A 22,769-nucleotide genomic window follows, 5' to 3' on the forward strand; every position below is an offset into this window, starting at 1 on the left:
TGGGCTTTTTCATTTTTTAGGCTATTTTTTTGTTTAGCTAATTTTTCAGCTACATGTCAGCTGCTCTGGCTAACTTTGGCTTTTTTTTAAGTTAATTTGCCCTTTAACTAATATTTTAGCTGGCTATCTGCATCTTTAGCTATCGTCACTAGCATCTTTTGCGGCCAAATTCAGCTTACATTCTATCTACAATAATGCTAGTGTGAATATATCCAGTTTTTAGTTACTTTAAAGCTATTGATGGTTAAGATGTGTGCTTTACATCCACTTTGAGCATGACCCGATTAGTCGACTAATCGGAAAAAATAATCGGTGATTAGTCGACTATTAAAATAATCGTTTGTGACAGCACTAGGCGGAGCCATGTCTCATCAAACTCAGAGTGAGAACCTCCTTCCTTCAACCAGGAGGCTTCAAATGGGTCATGGATGGTTCTTCCAACCCAAAACATTCAGGCAAGACAACCAAGGAATCTCTGAAGAAGACGCAGATCAAGGTCATGGAGTGACCTCAATCCTATAGAAAACCTGTGGAGAGAGCTCAGCGTTGCTAAGCAACAGCCACCAAATCTGAATGATTTAGAAGTCATTTATAAAGAAGAGAGGATCAAAATTCCACCTGATATGAGCAGAAAGCTCATCAACAGGAAATGTCTGACTTCTATGTTTGATAGTAAGGGTTGTACAAAAAAATATTAAGTCACTCCAGCAAGAAGGTTCAAATACGTATTCCCCTCAATGAAATGCAAATAAGTTTATAAAATGTCTATCTTATTGTTCAAAGGAAGCTACCATTAGGACAACAGACTGTCAGTTTCTTTTTAAGCGGGCAAATCTACAAAATCAACAAAAGAACAATAGTTGTTTCCCCCAGTGTCAGCTCAGACAGCGATAACTAACCCCACATGCTCAGATTGTGTTGTAGCATACATAACCACTGCTGCTGTGATGTGAGGTAAGGATTTCTCCCAGGAGCCACTCTGATTTTTTTTCCAGTTTCATGATATAAGTTGGTGTGAGAGTCAACTTGTTCCTATTTCCCGTCTTAATGAAGTCGACCAACGCGCTGTGTTTTCTGTCCAGGTCCTCATGCCGACACCGCCAGCGGCTGCCAGAACCTGCAGTGTGGCTTCAGAGCCTGCTGTCGCTCCGGAGAGTGACCCGTGCCAGCAAGTCTCCAAAACACAAAACAACAAAGAGTCACTTCTCCTTACTCTTGCACTTTATCCTGGGAATACCATTTGCTGTATTTTGTGTCACTTCAAAAATGTTTCTTGATGAAACTGTAATGTTGCTCCTTCTGTTTGCAAACCTGCTAAGTGGAAATATTCCTCAAAAGAAGGAGATTCTTACAGGGTGATGGTAGATTTGAAGCAAAGTCTACATTCTGGTCTCTTTGTGGGCTTTGAGAAAAAAAAACATGAACACAGTGAGTGTTTCCTGTAGTTGAACCACTGTTTTTGTCACAAAAAAAGTAGATTTTTACATCAACCTGCTTCACTTTGTTACCGTTCCTGCAGTTTAATCAGCATAGAGCTGATACTTAAGATAGATGCTGTTCAGAAACCTCCAAAAATTAATTTCTTTACAAAAAAATTCAACAGATATAGGAATTGACAATTTTTCCAATCTTAGTTCCCAAATACAATTTTTGCTTTTCCGTATCTTGATACACTCCAGAGGGCGATGAATTCATGGAGGTCACCCCGCCCCCCCGATGATGACGTAATGAGGGAAGTCTCACCTTCATGTGGATAAGCGCTTCTGCTTTGTCATTATGCAGCTGTTTTCTTTTTTTTTTTTTCTTGTTCTGAAGTTTTGCATGAATTTGACTAGAAAGGATGGAACCATAACAAATAAAGCAAAGATTTCCACTCTGCTGTTGTTCCGTTGTGATGATTCTGTAGTTATTCGGGCACGTTTGTGTGCAAACGGAGCTCACACAACAGTATTATTAGTATAAAAGTGTGTTTTCGTCATTTTTTTCAAGGTAAAATGCCAAAAATCCTTCTATTTTCGCTTAATGTTTTTAACCTTAAACACAAAATCTGTAACATACTGTAACTTTTCAACCATTAATGCGTAACGCCGCTTTTCTCCTTCAAAATCTACTGGAATTATATTGATTGTGTTAACAATTGAATAGTTATAGTGAATCAAAGAACATAAAAATTGGAGCTCCAATGTTTAATAAGAATTACATACAGATCATGTAAAAAATATATTTAAAAATGGATTTGTATAAACAATATTTTCTGTTTAAATTAAAGGGGATAACTTCAAAACGTCCTTCATGTGCGCACAAGTGACGCCAGGTAGACCCACACGGACAGAACGTTGTTGGGGTAAGGGTGCACGTACACAGCCAGGGCGAACTCCACGTTGGATCCTTGGATGTTGTGGACGCCGGTGCTGTACACGGCCTCGATGACGGGTCGGATCTCGGAGAAGGACATGTGCAGCGGGAATCCGGAGATCTGGAGGGAAAACGTGCCTGTTAGTGTTCGCTTCGACTGATTCTGTGTGTGTCTGCGCAGCGGTGACTCGGACCCTGTAGTCTCCCAGCAGCCTTTGCAGCTCGTGGCGGTGGCCCTCAGCCACGTCCTGCCCTCTGCTCTGCTCCAGTTTGGGCAGGAACTGCTTTAAGGTGGTGTTGCAGTAGCGGTTCCAGCGGGTTGGGTGTCGGGGGCGCCACTCCATAATCTTGTCCTTCAGAGTTTTCTCAATTCTAGCAGGTGGGGGGATAAACTCGTGTCAGGTAGGCTGTAATTGTGGACAGAGTGACGCAGAGCGAGCTGCCGTGACTCACCTGTCCTGAAGTTCGGCTGCGGCTGCTTCGTCTGTGCGGCTGTACACCAGCTCCTCAGGCTGTGAGGCGAATAGAACCAAAATAAAACAAAAGAAGCTGTGCTTCCCAAAAAATATATATATTTGACAAACCTGTACGCTGGACAGCCCCGGGTGGGGGAAGGACCCGGAGAAAAAGGGTTTCCAAAGCTTCCTTTTTGAGACATCAAAACTCATCCTCATAGGAGAAGCATATTCTTGAATATTGAACCAAACCTGGGCAGTAAACCACAGAAATCAAAACTTTTTTTGAAGATTTCTGAAACGGAAGCTTCAGATCAACATCAAAAATTGCTTTTTTAAACATTTAGGTTGTGGGATTTTGGTTAAAAACTTCATAATCATAATCAAAACACTACTGGGAATGTTCTTTTTTTTAAAAAAAATTACTTTAAAAGATTGAAAAGAACTGACACACAGCAGCTCTCTCTTCACTCACGTTGTCAGCGTCAACCAGACAGCCGACGGCTTGCAGCGGGCAGAAGGTGTCGTACTGCCCGTAGAACTGACCGCTGCTGGGATTCCAGATGAGGTAGCGGCTCTGTTCGTGGGTCAGGACATACGCCGTGGATCCCTGAGAACAATCGACACGTCAGGAAACAACCATCCACGCCCTCGTATAATGAATCACAAATGATTAGTGCTAAACGAGACCTCTGGTATGGCTGTGCCTATTATTAGCCAGGCTCTCTTGCCCAAAGACAGGAAGTAGTTGCACAACAGGACAGCGTGTTCCTCCTCATCTCCTGCTAGAAGAGTTAGGAATTGCTAAAAAAAAAAAAAAAAAGTGCTTTAAGACCCCATCCTTCTAATCCCCTGTAAATGAAGAGCTTTGCTCACATTGCAAGTGGTCCACAGGTCACAGACTCCAGAAAAAGAAACTTGGTCGGGCAGAGAAGGGATGAGGGACACGAACCGGGCCACCAGCGTCTGTGGAGACACCGCAACGCTCAGCAACACAATGATGTTCTTACCAGACATGCAGTAAAGATCAAACCCACTGTGGCTTCCTGAGGGTTATTCGGGAAAGCCTCCAGGAACTCCGGCGGCGGGTTGAGCGGCCGGATGTAGCGCGTGATGAAGACCGTCTTTCCGTTGAGGTCTATGACTGTGGTGATGCAGGGGCGGTCCGGGTAACGCTTGGCTGCTTTCCTCTCAAACTTCTCAGCCGCCTGCAGTAAGCGCTCGTGCTCCTGACTGTCGAACTGCAGCAAAGGGTTAAATGTGACTGCAGAGCAACATGGAAGTCCACCTTTTTCTACCTGTGCTGTTACCTTCAGCTCCTTTATCTAGTGCGTGCAGGATAGCCGAACACAATGCAAAAGAAGTGACAAGGATAAATTATGGAGCTGATGCTCAAAACAAGCTAACAGGGAGAGTGGATGAATACCAGGAGCTAAAAACACAAACAATCCATCCTGCACGTGACACCTGACGCACCTTCTCCCTAACGGGCTCTCCAGGCACCAGCTGAGGCTCGATGGTGATGAAGAGTGTGATGAACGCTCCTTCGCTCACACTTCGCAGCAGATCGTAGCCGCTGTTGGCGCCGTGGCTGCGCTCCTTGCTGTAACCCAGCAGCACAGCTGGGGTGTTCACCTTAAACGTTCCATCAATCTGCCACACAAGGAGAGGAAGGTCAGCCGCCAGCTCGTTCTCATGTGAGAAAAAAAACCTTTTAGTGCCAACTCTCACCCTGGACTGAGAGTAAATAGTGCTGAAGGGAATCCTGACGGAGCCCAGCCAGTGCTTCTCCACCTGAGTGTGAATCGACGGGCCCCTCTCTTTGTCGTTCTGCAGAGCAAAAGGCATTTCGAAAAGCAGCTTTGCACAAGAACTGAAGTTAAAGCCGATATTTCTACTTACCACCCCAGTTTCATGCAGCATTTCATCAAATATGTTGATGAAGACCTCGTCTTTGACCGACTGCAAGTTGGATGTGCTGTAGTCCCCGTTTGGAGCACTGAGGAGTCAAACCAGAGTGTTCACAGCATGCTCTCACTTTCTGCTGCATGCTTTGATTTGATGAAGGCTAGAACCTGAACGGAAGCTGCAGCTCCTCATTCCAGCTGGGGTTGGGTCCGTCGGCTGTGGTTGTCTGCAGAACTGTGCGCTGGAAGGAAACCTCCACGAATGGCCTGACCTGAACCTGCAGACAGAAAGACGCCTGCGTAACGGATCACTCTGTCAGAGCAGATTCAGCCGAGGTGGTTTTACCTGGTTGAGGTACCAGTCGCTGCCGTGGATGGCCGGCTGAGAGGACTGACCAGCTTTGCTAAAATAAAGAAAACAAACGTCTGATCCTATTCTCACTTTCCTTCTCGTCCACTTTGGCGTCACTCACTCGCTCTGGGGTCTGCGGACGGGGATGTCGTAGGCTCGGATGATGTTGACGAGCAGTTTGACGTCCCCGTCGGACAGATTCTGCGCCGTCACCTTCTTCCTTTCCTTCCGTTGAGGCTTCAGTGGCCTCTTGGGTTCGGTCAGCTTGAACAGGTTGATTCCTAGAATCCTGGTTGAGGACACAAATATTTCATTAGAAAAACACAAAAAATCAAACAAAACTTCTTAAATACTTGCAAGCACAAACAGTACTCACTATCTCGAGGTATTTGCACTTTAACAGTCACAGAATAAACTTCCCACTAAATCTCAGTAGCATGAGCTAAGATTTATAAATGTGCAAAACCATGGCGAGAAAACAGACTCACCCCGATTTCTGCGTGTGTAACTCCTAATTTGTGCGTAACTTTGGATTTGACCGTGCGTTATTCTTGATTTGTCCGTGCATAGTTTTTATTTATGCGTAACTTTGGATTTGTGCATGCATAATTCTTGATTTGTGCGTGCTTAATTCTTTTTTGTGTGTAACTTTGGATTTTCTGCGTGCATTAATCTTGATTTGTCTGGGCATAATTTTTTATTTGTGTGTAACTTTGAATTTGTGCGTGCATAGTTCTAAATTTGTGCGTATCTTTGGATCTGTGCATAATTCTTGATTTGTGTGTAACTTTGGATTTGTGCGTGCATCAATCTTGATTTGTGTGTCTGTAATTCTTGATTTGTCCGCAACTCTGGATTTGTGCATGTTATTCTTGATGTGTGTGTGTGTAATTCTTGATTTGTGCACAACCTTGGATTTCTGCGTGCGTTATTCCTGATTTGTGTGCGAGCAATTTTTTATATATGTGTAACTTTGGATTTGTGTATGCGTAATTCTTGATTTTTAACTCACGCAATACAATTTGTGCATAAATTAGTGTATTTGCATGTACAAAAATTACAAAATTAAAAAGAAGATACAAAATACAATCTACACATGCACAACTTAAAATTAAAGTTGCTTGAAACTAACTAGACACACAATTATTTAACAATTATGCACATATCTTGGGAGACATGAAAAGTCTCACATCAGATTTGTGCAGAAATGTGGTTTTGTGTGTGCGTTACAAGCGATTTGTGCATTTTTAAAGATTTGTGAGTGTAGTTATTTTCAAGCTTTTGTCATTTTTAGTTGTGCATGTGTAAATTGTATTTTTTTAATTTAATAATTTTTGTACATGTGAATATACAACTGCAGGTACTCACAGTTACACAAAAAAGTATTGTATGAGTTACAAATCAAGAATTATACACGCATAAATCGAGGTTAGTTTATTATCTCTATACAGAACCGCTGCACAAAAAGCTTGTTCTTATACACACATCCATGTTGCGTGCAGGCTTAAATATTTTAAAAATCTGGTCACTACAGTCACATAGGTCATGCTCCAGGTGAAGTCTGCTCGCTGCATTTTAGTGGAGCTTGTTTTGTTTTTAGCTTTGAAGTTCTTTTCTAGCAGAGGATTGTTTTAAAGCGCCTTTATCCCAAACTGACAAACGAAACCCTTCCTGTAGAGTGTGTACTTTTACACAACAGCCCCACTAATTCCTGACAGAAGCGAGGTCTATGGTCACTACAGCACTGGCAGTTCAAACTAGAATCACAGGGGATGGGGGGGGGGGACTGAAGACATACCCAGAACCTGCACCACTGTGGAGCAGCAGCAGACACGAGGAAAAAAACACTATTACTTTGAAGGATTAAGAATTTTTGGTGATAGATCAGAAATAAATACCACAGTTCACTGATGCTTTTCTAAATGTCTGCATGAGGAGAAAACCACCCAGGACTCGCTGTTGGAACGGACACCATCGGCTAAAGCAACAGCAAACTCAGAGTCGTACTTACTTCAGCATGTGATTCACGTCGGCCCTGTCTCTCTCCCTGACGTTCTGACGTGGATGTTCAAGGCTATCTAACTTCTCTGCCTTAAGTAGAACTGGAACTTTATTTCTTTCAACAGGAAAAGTAAGTGCAGTTCATGCAGGGAGGATTAGCCAGAATGAAGGACAAGGCTGCATTTTGTGGCTGACATGTAAGGAAAATCCGTGAAATCCGAAGTTTTTTTAGTTTGACCATATTTACCCGATGCTCGGTATCTCCTCTTCAACCACTAAATCCGAGAGGAGGAATCGATGTTTGGCAAAAAGCAACCGATTCATGACGGACTCTTGGATCTGTGGGAAAAGGACAACATGAAGGTGCTGTCATGGAGTCAAATAGGACTTTACAGTGATGCTCACCTTCTGCAGGTATTTGGCCACCAAAGCTCGATGTGAATCCAAGTGTTCTCGAGTGTCGACTGTCTCTCCATCTTTTAATCTTCTTTCGTATTCCTGAAAATATATTCAACTGAATAAAAGAGGGAATTTGTTGTAGACAAAGGCATTCTTACACTGCACTTTTTTGTGGGGTCTGACCTGGAAAACCTTGTCTGAGATCTCATTCTCGAGTGCAGGAATAAACTTGTAGTTACGAAACTCTTTGACCCCCTGGTTCCTCAGCCGGAGCAGGCGGAACCTTCTGGAGTTGTCCAGCTCTTCGTCAGTCACAAAATTAAACTCCTCCTGTAGATGTTCCAGGCGGAAGTACTCTGGAGCCGTAACCTCTCCACTGCTGGCCACCTTGAGAAAAAAAAAAAATATAATTTTTTTTACTATAAATTTTTCTAAAACGACAGCAGTTAAAAAAAAGCTTTAAACTCACTTTCAGAAGCTGCATGATGGAGGCATTTTTTGGGTCGTTTGGGTCCAGCCGGGACTGTTTGGCCCACTCTCCTATTTTTTTCATGTCGTACAGTCCAGAGGCTCCGATGCTCGTGACAGCGTCCAGGTGACCCAAGCCGCTGCAACACAGGGAGGAGCCTGACTTAAAACCTGCTGCAGGAGGGCAGCTTCAATGACAGACTCCCAGTGTTTGAAGGAGTACCTGTGCTTCACGCCAGGGTGCTGTGAAGCAGAGGGGGCGAGCGGCACGTCGTCATCCCCGACCCCCCACGACACGCCGCACGTCAGCTTCCCAGAGGTCAACAGGACCACTTTGTTGCTGCCGTCGGCCTCGAAGGAGAGCGGGACGTCTGAGTGAGCAAGACAGGGAAAAAGAGCCCGGTGGGTGTGACTTTTAATAAAAAATGTTCAATAAAAAAAAAATTCCCTAACGAAGAGATTTACCACTTCCGACCCCCTCGTGGTCAAACATCACCCTCTGGTTGCTGCTGAACTCAAAGTCCTCCAATGAAGCGCTGCCCGTCACCACTGAGGGTTCCGGCGCCGGGACGAAGACCTGAGCCAGGAGGGAAGAGGAAGATCCGGTGTCCTCAAAGACCTACTCAGCACAGAAAACGCCGACACGCAGGGAGGGAAGTGAAACCTACAAGACTGCAGCCAAACCATCAAACATGTGCAGCAGCTCCCTCTACCTGTAAGTTAATGCTCTGTGGACAGGTAATTATCCTCAGGTTGAAGATTTGTCCAAAGTGCACCCTGAAGTCGGTGCCCAGCGGACGGCTGTCTGTTTTGGAAACTTTCTTGTCGTTGCACAGGATCTTGATGAAGAGAGAGTGTCTGAGAACTTCCTGTCTCCGAGAGACTTCAACCCTAAATGCAGGAGAGGAGATTTTTGTTTGTAAGAGAGGAGTCACAACATCAGCTGTTAGGGATGTAACGGTTCAGTCAAGCCACGATTCCACTGGATTCACAGTTTTAAAGTCAAGATTTCGAATGTTTCTGATTTTAATTTTTTATCAGCACAATGAATTAAATGTATTTTAAGTCCAAATATGTTTTCTTTTTGGCCCTAACATCAAACTGTCTGTTCTCCCACCAACAGAAAGGATTAAATACAAAACAATTATACATAATATTGAAATGATCCCAAATCCCTTCATACTTTTTGCTCCACGTGTGATGGACTAGAAAAAGCGCACCTGGGGCAGAGTTCACTGTCGGTGATGTTTCCGGATGCAGACAGCACGGGGATCAGGACGGCCTCTCCTGGTTTCCTGCGGATCTTTGATGCTTTTTCTTTCACTTGCTGCTCGATTGCGTCAAAGTCTGGTCTTTCTGGAGGCTGTGGTTTAGGGGGGCCGTCTTCAGGCCCCTCCAGTTCACTCCCTTCCTGCTCTTCATCCTCGTCTTCCGTGGTGTCCTCCAGTTTCTGGCTTTTCTTCTTTTTTTTCTTCTTTTTTCTTTTTGCTTTCTGCAAACAGGGAATAAATGGCGAATCAGTATGAGAACAAACTCCTCCACTGCTTGAAGAACAGAGTTTGTTTTTGGCTGAGCACCTGCTTCTTCCTCCAGAGCTTCCACTCCTCCAGCTGTTTTCTGTACTCTGCCAGGCTTCTCTGATAGTCCTCCTCCTTCTCTGCCTCCAGTTCCATAACTTCTGCTTGGATCTCCTCTTCGTACTCTTGCTGATCTGATGCTGGATCCACATTCTCTCTGAAGCACATCAGATTCATGACATGGATACAAAAAGTGAAGAATTGTTCAGATCTCATTCAGATGTGATCCATCTTCACTATCAAGTATCATTGATTTGGCTCCGACATACTTTCTGAGGAGGAGTTTATAAGGCGTGTTGGTGAACTTCTGAAACTCTCTCAAGGCCTTGATCTCCTTCCACACTTTGATGATGTTCTTCAGCAAAGTCCTGTCCTTTTCTTGCTCCGAGTCTCGCAGCTGCCGGGTGTCCCTGCAATGTTCGGGTAGGGAGAAATTTTGTGACGCTGCCGGCAGAACGTTTCTGGTCAAAACGGTGCGAGCGCTCACCTGACTTCCAGACTGTACTCGGATATTCTCTGCTGCAGACTCAGGGTGAGGCTTTCCTCTCTGTGGATCTTCATCATATTCCCAAGGGCATTCCTTAAACCATTCAACTGTAATGGAGAGCAAACACAATCAACAACTTCTGACTGGCCTTATGAGAACGTCAGGTGCAGTTTACCTTGTCAGTGAGATGCCCGGTGAGATTATTCTGCTGCCTAGTGAGGTACTGGTGATACAGCTGACACAGTCGGGATGCTAGGACATGTTCTCGGCTGAAGAGTGGGTGATGGGAGAAAACCAAGCCAAAGACTTCCACGTCGAGCTGGTAATCTCCCTCAGGGTCTGCAGCATACTTGGACTTCTGCGCCTGGTTGAAGGAATTTCAAAGTGTCACTCCATGATTAGGATGACATACCGTATGAGCATAGAAGAGCATGTACCAGCTTCAGTGAAGCATGAGATATTTGGCATCATTTTCTTTTTCATTAGGGAGTGCTGTAAAGTCATGCATGGCAGAGATTTGGCACGAACAAGCATCAACACGACAGCGAGGACTCCATATTCTTTAAGGAGTCAGGAGAACATCTGCTTCTGTCCTTTAACCCTTTAACGCCGGAGCTCCAGTGTTTATGTTCTTTGATTTACGGTAACTTTTCAACCATTAACACGAATTTTTACATTTTAAATTTGGTCAAAAATATGTTGTGATCTTCCAGCAGAGATATGTAAAACCATGCTGTTTGAAAGTTTAAATGCCATCTTCTCTGTGTTTGTATGACTGTTGCAGTGAGACGCTGTCATACTGGAATATATCACAGACATGCTGACCTCCATCTGTGCTCTCTGAGGACTTCCTTCTCTTTAGTACCAAATACCAAACTGCTGCAGAGATTATTTCCAAAAAGCTACAAGGAAACTTTGACTGGAGGTTGCCTTGTAAGCGCATGAATAGCTTAGAGGGTGCATTTCTGACCTTCCTAAACACCGTCTGTATGGCAGGATTCAGGTCCCCCTCCATGCTGAAGAGAGGAGGTCTTGTGGATGATTCCTTTATGGGGTCAGGCAGAGCCAAAATCCTGCCGTCGTCACCAAACCACTCCAGCCCCTTTTCGGGTTTAAACAGAAAAAAAACAAAGAACTCAAACATAAATGAAGGTAAAGCAACAATGTGTTTGGGTAATCACAAATGAAGCAGATCGTACCTCTTCCATTTTCAACAGACGATTCTCAAGTATGGTCTCATTGGTGAAGGACACAGAGGGCCTCTTCCCCACATAGAGACCCTCATCTTCAATAAAGCGGGGCTTTACGTTTTCAGGAAGCTTCACAGAAGTTGGAGCTGTACCAAAATGAAGCTGCTTATGAGATGTCCTGGGTGAGGTCAGATGATCTAATGCTGGTTTTTGTACCTTTCCGGAAGCTCGGTGTAAACAGGAGCTCGCTGTCACGCGCAGCTCGCTTTTTAACCCCAACATATTCCGCCTTCTTCACCTCCAGGAAATCCCGCGCCGATTGATCGATGATGAATAAATCCTCTTCGGTTGGAACCAGACGAGTCTCTTCACTCTACGCCATTACATCTGTGTTATCAAACACAAAGATTCCACACACACACAAACTAACCCTGCCTGTGTGGTACCTGGTTCTCATTGGGATCCTGACTATCTTCTTTATCATCTTCCTCCGGTTCTTCTCCTTCATCCTCATCTCTGTCCTTCTCAGTCGTTTCTTTTTGTTTACGTTTTTTCCGTCTAAGTTCCTCCGTCTCTTCTGCTGGTTCAGGCTCAAAGTTAAACGTAAAGAAATTATAAGCCTCGTTCGCAGTTGGGAGGCCTTGGTTTACCTGGAAATAAACAAAGAGTCAATGAAACAGTTAGAACAATAAAGGATTTTTAACACCAGGATATAAGACTTACTCGTTTTGCAGCCTCTTTGAACTTCACCCTTGCGCTCAAAGCCACAGAAACATCATCTTCTTCTGCTTTGACAGAATCAGTCTGTAAAATATTAGCGGTTAATGTGAGAATGTGTTCAGTCATTTCAGACTTGGGGAGTTGCTCACCTCTCTGTCAAAGCGTGTTACCCTGTCTCTGCCTCTGAGGCTCTGGAGGCGGCTGGCTGGATCTGCAGAGACCTCCTTTTCCTGCTGAAGACTCTCCCCCTTAAACTGGAATGCAACATTCATATATGTTGTTTCAAAAAACATTTCCTTAAAAAAATGAGGTGTGCATACCCTTGCTGCTCTGAGCTTCTCCTCCAAGTGTCGTGTCACAAAAGTGTCTAACTTTTGAGAGCTGGAGACAGGCAGAGGTTTTAAGGAGTAGCCTAAAATAGAAAAAAACATGTAAAACAATGTGTTTACACCTGACGTCGCATCACGTTGCATTTGCAAGCTGTAACAGATCATTTTGGTTAAAGAGTCACAGATCCTCTATAAATGATTTAGAAAGCAGGCATCATAATGATGAATCCATATTTTCATCATTTCCTTAGTCTGCTTAGACAGAGACAAAGCCAAATGATTTCAAAATGATCTGATTCTACACTGACGTGAGTTTAATAGAAGGCTTTTTAAGGGGTCTTTTGACCCTGAAAAAAGAATCAGAACAAAAACATTCAAGTGATAATTTATGATTCAGCAAATGTGAGTAAATCCACTTTAACTAGTCCAAAAATGATTGTGTGTACATGCAATATCACACATGTATTTTTCAGGGATGTAACAATTAATTTTAACGATTTGATTCATGTCATGATTTGTGGTTGATGATATGATTCATTGAGAATATTGGTTCATTTTGAACAATCAGATTCACTGACCTAAAATGAATCCAGGACATCTTTAGCCAAAAATTTAACCAGAGATAAATACCTGGTACTGAACAGTGAAGGTGAAGTTTTCCAGATTCCTTGTATTTATTGCGAGATAATCAAGTGTAAATTAAATATGTGTACAAACAAACAAGCAAAAAATAATTAATAGCCCACTATTGTTTTTCCATGTCAAAATAACACAAAAGGGAAACATTTTTAGATAATTTTAACACACTGTATGGTCACGTCTTTGTAAATTCAAAGTGTTTCCACACATTGGACTGGAATGATGGTTGATCATTTTTTGCTCTGTCATTTTTACTACTGTGCCTCAATCCAAGTGATATTTTCCAATATAATCAATTTATTTTGTTTTGAAATGATTTTATAATAGTATAATAGGTCGATTCAATGACAAACTTAGCTCAGACAGATTGATCTGGTTGGGTTGTAGTTATATACAGTAAATCAATTCACTGTTAATTGTCACACCCCTACTCTTTTGTATTTGGACCATCAACTTTGGCTGAAATATGCATTTTAACTTAAGTGTAAACCACTCAGAAAAAGCTCCAAACCTCTGCGAGAACCAGATGGAGGCCTCAAAGCCACCGTCTTCTCAGCTGGTTCCTCTTTTACACTTTGGTCCTGAACAGCAGAAACCTCCTCTTCATCTTCATCATCATGTTGAGACTCCTTGACTGAAGACTGCTCAAGCAGCTAATAGACAAACAAAGAAGCCAACAAGTATGTATAACACAGGAATGACTGACGATTGACCGAGAAATGCAACAAAGGAAGCACTTTTCTCCTTCTTCTCTGTCTCTGAGCCCTCAGTGTGCGTTTCAGAGTCTCTCCCGAGTCTTCCTCGCTGTCTTCAGTGTCCTAAAGAAACATCAGAAGAAGCTTTTTAGACAGAAATCTGGAATGAACCTTCTTCCATGCTGCTATTTAACACGAGAACCGGGCAAACGTGGCAGAGACAAAGTTTGATTCAGTCAATAACACAGAGGAGGACACATAAACACGTGAACCTTCATCGCAGTCTGCCTCTTCCTCACGCTCGGCTTGTCGGACGACACCAAAGCCTGTAGAGTCCAGTTCAGACAAGAAAGGAAGCTCTTGTTAGGGTGTTATGAAGGAGGACGACTTCCCCGCGTCATGTTGGGACACGCTAAAGATTGTGGGACTGGTAGAGTCAAACCGATTCAATCCCAACCTTGACATTACTGTTTTTGTAGAAATAATTAACATAACTGTACCTGGAGGTCATCTTTTTTGTTTCCCCCCAGCGTTTCTTGCAAATTACGCCTTTTTTTCTCCAGTTTTTCTCGAAATTCGCTTAAAAAAACCCAAATAGAAAAGTTTTTCTTAAATTCTACGACTTCAACTGCGTATCATTTTGCTACGTGTTTCAAAATGAGCGAAAACAGTCGACTTACCTTGAGGAAGCCAGGGCGGTTATTTATTTACTTATTTATGGAGAACTGTTGGCAAATTTTAATTTAAATTATTTTTAAACAGCACTGATTTCTGCGTACATCAGTAAAACCTAAATTGGTTAAGCTCCGTTAGCGCTGCCTAGTAACGATATAAACTACTACTCAACCTACCATGGATAGATGCAACGAAACCAAAAGGACGATTCTCATTCGTCAAAAACACTGTCAATCATCTGCAATGCGGAAATCCCAGACTACGGTGTTCAGGAAGCGACAAAACACCCCAAAACACTTTCTTCCCCTTCCAGTTTGTTTCTTTTTGTTTGTTTTCGTTAACGTTGTTTCTAATTTGACAAATTAAGCCAGGGGAAGATTAATAGGCCACCGTCAACTATAATCATTTAAACCTTTTAACTTTAGATGGCGCTATAACATATACCCAGAATCTCATGTTATTATAATATTTGTTCATTTTTAAACTTTGATTTAAAATTTAAATAAAAAAATAATAATTTTAAAATTTCAATTTTAACACAACAAAGATTGTCTCTGGTACACAACACTGAATGTGATTCTCAGAATATGCTTTTAGATTATACTGTACACAATTTCCACAGGTTGCATATTTGTCATATTCTTATAAAAAGGTAATTTTTGTAGCATTTAAAATTGAGTGAAGCCTAGCAAGCACGTTGGTTTCATTTAATGCAAACTCAATTGAAGTTGGGGGATAAAATAATCCAGCATGTCTTTTTGTCCATTTTTTCTCAAATTCCCAACATGAATGTCTTCTTTTATGATCCTTTCATACTCATTTTTTTTCACAAAGAACTCCAATAACTTGGTTCAGTTTTTATTTGAAGCTTTTCATCTCAAATATGGAAAACACGTTCATCGGCACCTAAAGAGAAGAATATGATCAGAAAGAGTTTTACAAACCCACAAAACAACAGTAGTTTTGTTTTTATTTTTAGTTCACAAAATTGGTCTTTGCAGCTGTTTTTACACTTCTTCTTTCAGCTGTCTGACTATGGAGGCTGGAAAGAGCCAATTTGAAATAAATATATACACCATTAAATAAATATTTTAATGCCACATTTATTTATTGATTTCAACATTTATTCATTTATTCCCACTTTTAAATAATTAATGACATATTTATTTATTTATTGGTGTATATATTTATTTCAAATTGGCTCTTTCCCGCCCCCTTATCTGACAGCCTCAGCATTTCAGATTATTAACAATATTCTTTTTAAATGACTTAAAAATAGTTGTGGAAACATTTGTATAAAAATAAAATTTTACTATATGTATTTTATCAGAAAGATCAGCAGTTTGGGCTCTCCTAGGTTCTATGCATAGTCCTCTGACAGTGTGTCAAGGTAGATGGTGTCTGCATAGAGCAGGAAGCCAGAGAAAAGGCTGTCAGCCCAGCCAGGGTCTGCAAATAAGCCGTTCTGGTCTTGGAAAAAGATCTCCATCCACACCTCATCTTCAGGGTTTAGGTACATGAGAGTGGATCCAGACGCCACATCATGGTTTCCTGTGTTGGCGTCAAAGGTTTTGATGCGATACTGACCGTTCTGCACAAGACCAACAGCCAAATGTTTGTTGGCCAGAGTAAGGTCATAGGAGAAGTAGTAGATGCCTGGGTACGCACAGATGAACTTGCCCGTCTGGGTGTTGTAGTGGCCGCCCTCGTTAAAGAGGACCTTGTTGAACTTGATGGGGGTTTTCTCAGCAGGGTAGCTGCTGGTGATTCCTACAGAGAAGGCAGCTTTAGGTTGCAGGCTGCCACATTTGCAGATTCCTGGAGTCCCGGGTGGTCCTCGTTTGCCCTTGTCCCCTTTCTCCCCGTCAGGTCCCAGCTGACCAGACAGACCCACTTCTCCATTTTCACCTGGAGGACCTCGTTTCCCTGCAGGCCCACGTTCACCTCTTTGTCCACTCTGACCAGTGGGGCCAACCTTACCCTTTAGCCCTGAAACACAGACATTATTCATTTTATCAATCATTATGACTAAGCATAAGTTCTTTGGAAAGTCCAAACATCGGAAACTCAACACTGTGTGTTCAGAGATTCTCTTCTGCTGACCTCGGTTGTAACCAGTGATTATTTGAGTTTCTGTTGTCTTTCTATCAGCTGGAGCCAGTCTGGATATTCCACTCTGACCTCCGGCATTATTGAGACATTTCTGACAACAGAACTGCTGCTCTTTGGATATTTTCTCCTTTTCTGACCATTCTCTGTAAACCCTAGAGATGGGTGTGGGTTAAAATCCCAGTTTCTGAAATACTCAGACCAACAACCATGCTGCGCTCAGTCACTTCAGTCACCTTTCCTTTCTATTCTAATGCTCGATTTGAACTGCAGCAGATCTTCTTGACCATATTTACATGGATAAATGCAATGAGTTGCTGCCACGTGATTGGCTGGCTAGAAATTTGCCTTAACGAGTAGTTGGACAGGAGTGTCTAATAAAGTGGCCTGTGAGTGTACGTTTGCACAAAGAAAAAATAAAGATGTTAATGTTTTTCATGCTGTTGGAATGCAACCATATTTGAATAAACACAATACATGTTCAAAAGTAATTTTGCATAAAAGTTGATAAAAAACGTTGATGCCAAACATGGTTTCTCCATGGTGCCTTCATTTCTGAAACCTGTGTGGAGACAATGCAGTTTGATCCAAATCTAACAAACTTGGTTCATTTGAAGTTAACCAGTGGTGATCCATAGCACTTACAGCATGTGCACAAAAGCTGTTCTAACAGGATATTATATTCTTCCAAAAAGAAAGATAAAACAGCCAAGCAAAAACAAAAAAAATCTGTTTTTTAATCTTTCTGTCTCAAACCCTGGAAACAGCCCTTATGGCTTTAGAGACCAAGAACATGAGCTTCATTCAGTTACATGCTTTAGGTGTTTTTCCATTAAATATGGACAGGAGTAAAAAGGTAAAAACAACACTGGAAGATAGTTATTTTCAGTTTTAGGATTTTTATGACCTCATAATCTCCATTGTCGTTTTGGTGTAAACACCCTGAAGAAAGACGACTGGGTTCGTTTGGGCATGCTCATTGTATGTGAAGGTGTGAGCAGGACACCATGTTCCAAACATAATGGAAAACACAGGTGTTTGATGCTAATTTCCCCTGACAGATTTATTGTCTTCCTGACTACACAATGTGGCTTGGCACAGAACTTCCAAATATTTTATGAACTTTTACAACAGTCGTTTTTCTTCCAGGGAATCTAAAGCAAACAAATCTGGTAAGAATCAGGGTTTTTTCCTCGTTGCTGTTGGGATTTGGAAAAAAACGTGGTGACATTTCACATAATCCAACCGTACTTGGAAGGAGAACTGGGCCTTAAAATGACCTTTAAGGATACATTAACTCCTGTACTGTAATATGAGCAGGCAGAGACGTCCAACAACACAATGACCTACTTAAGAAAATGCACTCAATAGGAAAAACATAATTTACTCAATGTAATGGTAGAATATAATTTCCAAACAATTTGGAGTTCATCAGTCTGTAGTGGCACGGATGATTCAGAAGAGGAAAACATTCAGGAGTGCTGCCAAACTTCCCAGGAAATGATGTCAGACTGTGTTCAGCTCAGGATCAGACTGTTAAACACTCAGAGAAATTCCAAGCACAGAGCTGCTGACCTCTTTCACATGTTTGTATCTATTAAAGGCATCAGGACAGATCCAGTGGAGCCAAAGGGGTCTGTTTTCAACAATAGATTTAGATGCAACAGACTTCTGTTACTGTTGTGGAGCTTTGGAGGAGAATCAAATTGAAATATGCTTTTGTTTCTCCTTTAATGTTGCTGAGTGGGGAAATGTTTGTCTTTGTTAATTTTGCCTGATAATATAAGTATTTATTCTTTTTGGAATTCATCTCACGTTTGGCACTTACTTTTTATAAATGTTCATGTGAGTCATTTGCATTTGGGCATGTTGTTGCAGGTGTTCTACAACTAGCCCTTGTTAGCTAAAATAAAAAACCCTTATTGTTTTGTCTGACATAGTTTCTGCAGAGCAGCAGCCGTCTATTAGAAATTCACCTCTGAGTTGTGGGCAGGACCATTGGCATGGAGCAACCATGGCCCCTTACCCTCCCTGTTCCTGAGAGGTCCATGTTTACACTGCTAGCTACCTTATGCTAGCTTGTTTTGCAGCTAACCTTGCTTAAGTAGATTTGCTAGATTGAATCAGCCCAGTGTCTGATTGACTGAACACAACTGATCCAGGTGAGCTGCAATTACTGGAGCAGGGTTAGCTGCAAAACAAGGAGGGCGGTAGCTCACAAAGAACAGGGTTGGTGACCCCTGTGGGGCGGTCACAAATACAACTGCTACCACACAATGGGGAGGCATTGCCAGAATCTTCAAGATTTGATGCCACTACTAGATTTTTTTTTAAATCGTTGGCCTGGTTATAAATGTAGACGGCAGCAGTCAGACAGAGGCCCAGCGTGCAGAATGGCCCACTTCTCACATCAATAATTTAAATATTTACTATAAAAAGTCTACAGGAGGCTTCCACTGCGCAACCTTCAAATGTGCTCACTGACGATGTCAACTATGGGGAAAAAATCGTCCAGTTAATTTTAGCAATTAAATCTTAAATTTTTAACAGCCACCGCACAGCGTGTAAAAAAAAGTGATTGCTGCCTCCCGATTACAAAATGCTGCAGCATCCAGCCACCAGCTAAATTTTCTGAAAAACTGGCATTTAGGTCGCCGCTCAGTGGCATTTTGGGATATGTGTCTGTTGCCAAATAGTTCCTCATACCCCCAACCTATTATCACCAGTATTGGAGCTATTCAGCCGTACAGTTTTGAGCCATATGTCAGCTTGGATGAGGAAAACATAGACAAACAGATCAAGCTGTCATCAGAATGGAGTGGAGCAGGGAGCTTGTCTTATTTTCTGTCACAAATAAACTCTTTTTCAAACAGCATTTGACTAAATAAACGATCAGAAATGCAACTTTAATCTTTTAAATCTTGCATCAAGGGAAAAAATGCCCAAAACACCATTTTCATCCAAGTGGGTCTTTCTAACATTGGGTCCATATTAACATAGTGATCCATCATGATCCTGTTTGTGTTGGAAAATCAAACCCACACAAACTGATGAACTTAACATGCATGTTTTTGTGAGGAGTGTGGGAGGAAGAGAGTCTGGAGAAAACGAGAAAACATGCAAACTGCAGACAGACAGACAGGCTTTGGCCTGGATTCAAACTGAGATCGTTCAGGGGATGACCACACTTCATTTATGAACTTATGATGGATCACATGAGCTTCTCTCTGCAGTTCTGGCTGATACCAGCTTTCAACACAGACGGGGTCATACACTTCAGCCACTGCTATGTCAGATTCTGGTTTTCATAATACCTGTGTCTCCCTTTTCTCCCTTTTCCCCTTTCCTGCCATCTCTGCCATCTCTTCCAGGTATGCCCACATTCCCGCGTGCTCCAGGAGGCCCACTGAGACCAGGTTTGCCCGGTAGGCCGGGCGACCCCGGGATGCTGCAGATCAGTTTCGGCCCTCCTTTGAGCTTGGCGTCCAGCAGCTGCCCAAAGACGCAGTGGAAGACTCCCATCAGCGCCCACATCTTCAAATCTGAAGAAGCAAAGAAAATGTTTGAGTCCTTTAAGATACGGCAGCATAAAACATGCAGAAAAAAAGATCTTCAAAATACAGCATGAGGCCAGATGTGATGCTGTAATACGAAGCGGTCCCTGCTCCACATCCATCATGTTCTCACTCAGTTACATGAGAGGGACCTCCAACAAAACTGTTGTTGTTCTTCTCACCAACATTCCAAAGTAATGACACAACACCTGAGACGTTCTCCAACCAGGAAGACACCTCATCTGTGTGCTAGAAACTTGAGTACGAATGAAAATGCAAAAAAATCTTCGTTCTGGGAAATCAAACATTCTTCTCTAATGAAATCACATGGAATGAGGGAAGACTGCTGTCTTCTGTGAAAGGCTTCATGAGTTTAGCAGTGGGATTTACAGATGTGATTAATGCGCAGGCTGTTTTTACAAAGTAGGCGTGAGAACCTGAGTGTTGGAAAATTAGAGTCAGATTTGGAGGAAAAAAAACAACCTTTTTGATCTTTGTCATTTGTTTTATCAGTCTGTGCAGCCGTGTCACACACAAAATCTCTGCATGATGTCTTGAACAAGGCTCCATAGTCAGCTTGGCGTGCTTTTGATGAGCTGGATGGAGTCCAGTGAGAACGAGACACCCCACCCGACTGTACTTGCAGCAGTGAAGTCAACACTGATTTGCAGGGGAAAATCTCTTTTCTACATGTGTAAAACATCCAGAACATCTCATGCAAATCTTAGGAAGCACATGCAATTAACTCTTTAACACTTTTGGCAAATCTTTAACATAATCTTTCAACACTATCAATGTAATTCCAGTAGATTCTGAAGGAGAAAAGCGGCTCATCGAGCCGCTTTTCTCCTTCAGAATCTACTGGAATTACATTGATCGTGTTAATGGTTGAAAAGTTACAGTAAATCAAAGAATATAAACACTGGAGCTCCTTTGCTAAGAAAAATGGTCTTTTCTTAAACTAAGGTTAGTTTTTGAAAACATTTCTTCATAAGATTACTTTCCTAGCAAAACGAGTAATTCTTAAAATTCAGTTTTTGGAGTACGACAATTTTTTTTCTTATTTTTTACAGTTACACTCTATTGCACAATGCAACACACACACACATAAAGAATAAGCACAGAAGGTGTTGATGAGCTAAATGTTTTTTGCATCTTCCTGCATGACAGCCCCCAGTGCAGACAGATGTGTGTGCACGTGAAGGTGTGCGTGTTTGTTCCCTACCCCACATTTGACAGCTGTTCATTTCCAGCGCTGATGAAGACTGCAGTTGTGTGCGTCTCCTCCGTCCTCTCCGCTCAGACTCCAGAGCTGAAGACAGGCGAGGCCACTCGGAGCATGTTTTCCTCTCACGTTTGCGTGCAGAGCTCAGCTGTTTGGCTCCTCTCAGCCCTGCAGCACCGACAGCAGCAGCTTCATCCTGCTTCATCCTCCGCCCACCGCTTCTCCACTCCCTTCACTCCCGAGGACAGCAACATCATACAGCCTCAGTGAAGAAGGGATTGAATCTTCATTATGCAGATACTTCATCTTCTCTCATTTTCTGACTATAAGTTGTTATTTCTTCTTTGTCACTAAACATCATCAACAAGTAAATATCAGCAGGTTGAGCAAAATAGATGGTTGATAAATAGCTCAAATTAGGATTTGATTAAGTTTTTTAGTAATCTAGTTTCACTTTAAAGGTTTTTAAAAATTAGGGATGTAAAATATATTAGATACATATCAATAAATCAATCAGACGGTGGGAGTAACAGCAGTATCGATTAGGGACCTCAAAATTGATCGAGCAACTGTAGTATTGTTTGAAAACAACAGATATGAACAAGATTATGTTGATAAAAAGATCTTCAGTTTCTCTGTTTTTTTTTCTACAATCTTTTTCTTTTTATTTACATGAGATGCAAACAAAAAGATCATAAGTTTGCTTCTTCCAAGTCAATACTTGAATACTTTTCTCTGTCAAATGCCATGCATTATTATTTATAGCTTTAAATGCCATATAAATAAGAAATATTTATATTTGAGTGTTTTTGGTAATTATCGTATATCTTTCTATCGATTCATGGACCATGTATTGAGATGCCTATTGAATCATGCGAGAGGGAAAGATCCACACCCCAAGTAAAAAAGTATTAAAGAAGAAAAGAGGAATTAGGAAATTAAGAGGGGGGTATTGCTTTTGTAGAACACATTGTGGAGACAGTAAAAAATGTACATGCAACAAACCTCTGGAGAATAATTTGTTCACTAGTTTGATGGAGTGTTTAATTAAACAATTTTAAATTCATTTTTTAATTGTACTTTTAAGGAGGTTTTGAATAGAGAAACGGCTGTAAATATAAATAATGAAAATATATCAATGGGATTAATATATATAAAAATAGTGTAAAAGCACAAGAGAAGGGTTAATTCTACAGTTTTTAGTTGCTACATGGTTTTATTTTTTAAATTTTATTTTTGCTTTCCTTAATTTGTCCCACATAAACTAATTGACCCCCCACCCACCCAAAATTGAAAACTCGTATTTGTGGCAACAATTTTGACAGTCATTCTAAAACAGGAGAATTAAGCAAAACTGACAGAAATATGATTTGACAGAAAAAAAACTTTAAAAAATAAACATTTATTTTAAGTTCAGTAAAACAAAACTAAGCCAAACTTCTTATCACAACACCAACTCTCTTTAAAGGAGCCATTCCATGAAGAGTGAGTGCAAATATGAGTTGCTGTAAATGTGTTTTTTATTCTAATCTCAAACTAAATATTACATTTCCCTTGAGCTGCACGACTTTTGTTCAGGACAATCTTTTCAACCAACACACTCTATTTATCATTGTGTTAATTTAGGATGGA

General features: G+C 41.7%; 3 protein-coding genes across 5 annotated transcripts in view; 1 reads left to right on the top strand and 2 right to left on the bottom strand.

Moving 5' to 3' along the window:
* fbxl5 (F-box and leucine-rich repeat protein 5) overlaps positions 1-1,878 on the top strand; it is a 10,671-nt gene extending 8,793 nt beyond the window's left edge. For both annotated transcript variants that reach the window (XM_024279063.2, XM_024279065.2), the window contains one exon: positions 1,083-1,878. In XM_024279063.2, coding sequence (XP_024134831.1) covers positions 1,083-1,159 — 77 coding nt within the window. In that variant the 3' untranslated portion in view covers positions 1,160-1,878. The remainder of the gene's footprint in view (positions 1-1,082) is intronic.
* A 293-nt stretch (positions 1,879-2,171) lies between these two features.
* On the bottom strand, positions 2,172-14,147 carry cc2d2a (coiled-coil and C2 domain containing 2A). 2 transcript variants are annotated; one of them, XM_024279057.2, is made up of 39 exons: positions 14,075-14,147; positions 13,847-13,900; positions 13,617-13,697; positions 13,391-13,532; positions 12,232-12,323; positions 12,061-12,165; positions 11,915-11,995; positions 11,638-11,841; positions 11,408-11,564; positions 11,201-11,337; positions 10,972-11,103; positions 10,177-10,365; positions 10,002-10,108; positions 9,784-9,924; positions 9,515-9,671; positions 9,158-9,429; positions 8,651-8,828; positions 8,403-8,556; positions 8,161-8,308; positions 7,939-8,077; positions 7,653-7,856; positions 7,476-7,568; positions 7,318-7,409; positions 7,081-7,185; positions 5,191-5,358; positions 5,064-5,121; positions 4,886-4,995; positions 4,713-4,809; positions 4,542-4,640; positions 4,287-4,463; positions 4,121-4,135; positions 3,848-4,051; positions 3,687-3,776; positions 3,501-3,614; positions 3,286-3,420; positions 2,940-3,062; positions 2,809-2,867; positions 2,550-2,727; positions 2,172-2,476 (listed from the first exon to the last, which is right to left on the bottom strand). In XM_024279057.2, the coding sequence occupies exons 2-39, from the start codon at positions 13,850-13,852 to the stop codon at positions 2,291-2,293; spliced, it is 4,929 nt and encodes a 1,642-aa protein (XP_024134825.1). In that variant the 5' UTR covers positions 13,853-13,900; positions 14,075-14,147; the 3' UTR covers positions 2,172-2,290. The 2 variants fall into 2 exon arrangements, with proteins under 2 accessions (XP_024134825.1, XP_024134829.1); XM_024279061.2 differs by lacking the exon at positions 4,121-4,135.
* A 947-nt stretch (positions 14,148-15,094) lies between these two features.
* On the bottom strand, positions 15,095-21,357 carry LOC112150635 (complement C1q tumor necrosis factor-related protein 7). Its single transcript, XM_024279062.2, has 3 exons — positions 21,138-21,357; positions 19,673-19,900; positions 15,095-16,238 (listed from the first exon to the last, which is right to left on the bottom strand). Exons 1-3 carry the CDS (start codon positions 21,340-21,342, stop codon positions 15,610-15,612), a joined length of 1,062 nt encoding a protein of 353 aa, XP_024134830.1. The 5' UTR covers positions 21,343-21,357; the 3' UTR covers positions 15,095-15,609.
* Between the last annotated feature and the right edge of the window lie 1,412 nt (positions 21,358-22,769).

Source organism: Oryzias melastigma, linkage group LG4 (genome assembly GCF_002922805.2).
Source record: "Oryzias melastigma strain HK-1 linkage group LG4, ASM292280v2, whole genome shotgun sequence".
In the NCBI taxonomy this organism is placed as follows: Eukaryota; Metazoa; Chordata; class Actinopteri; order Beloniformes; family Adrianichthyidae; genus Oryzias; species Oryzias melastigma.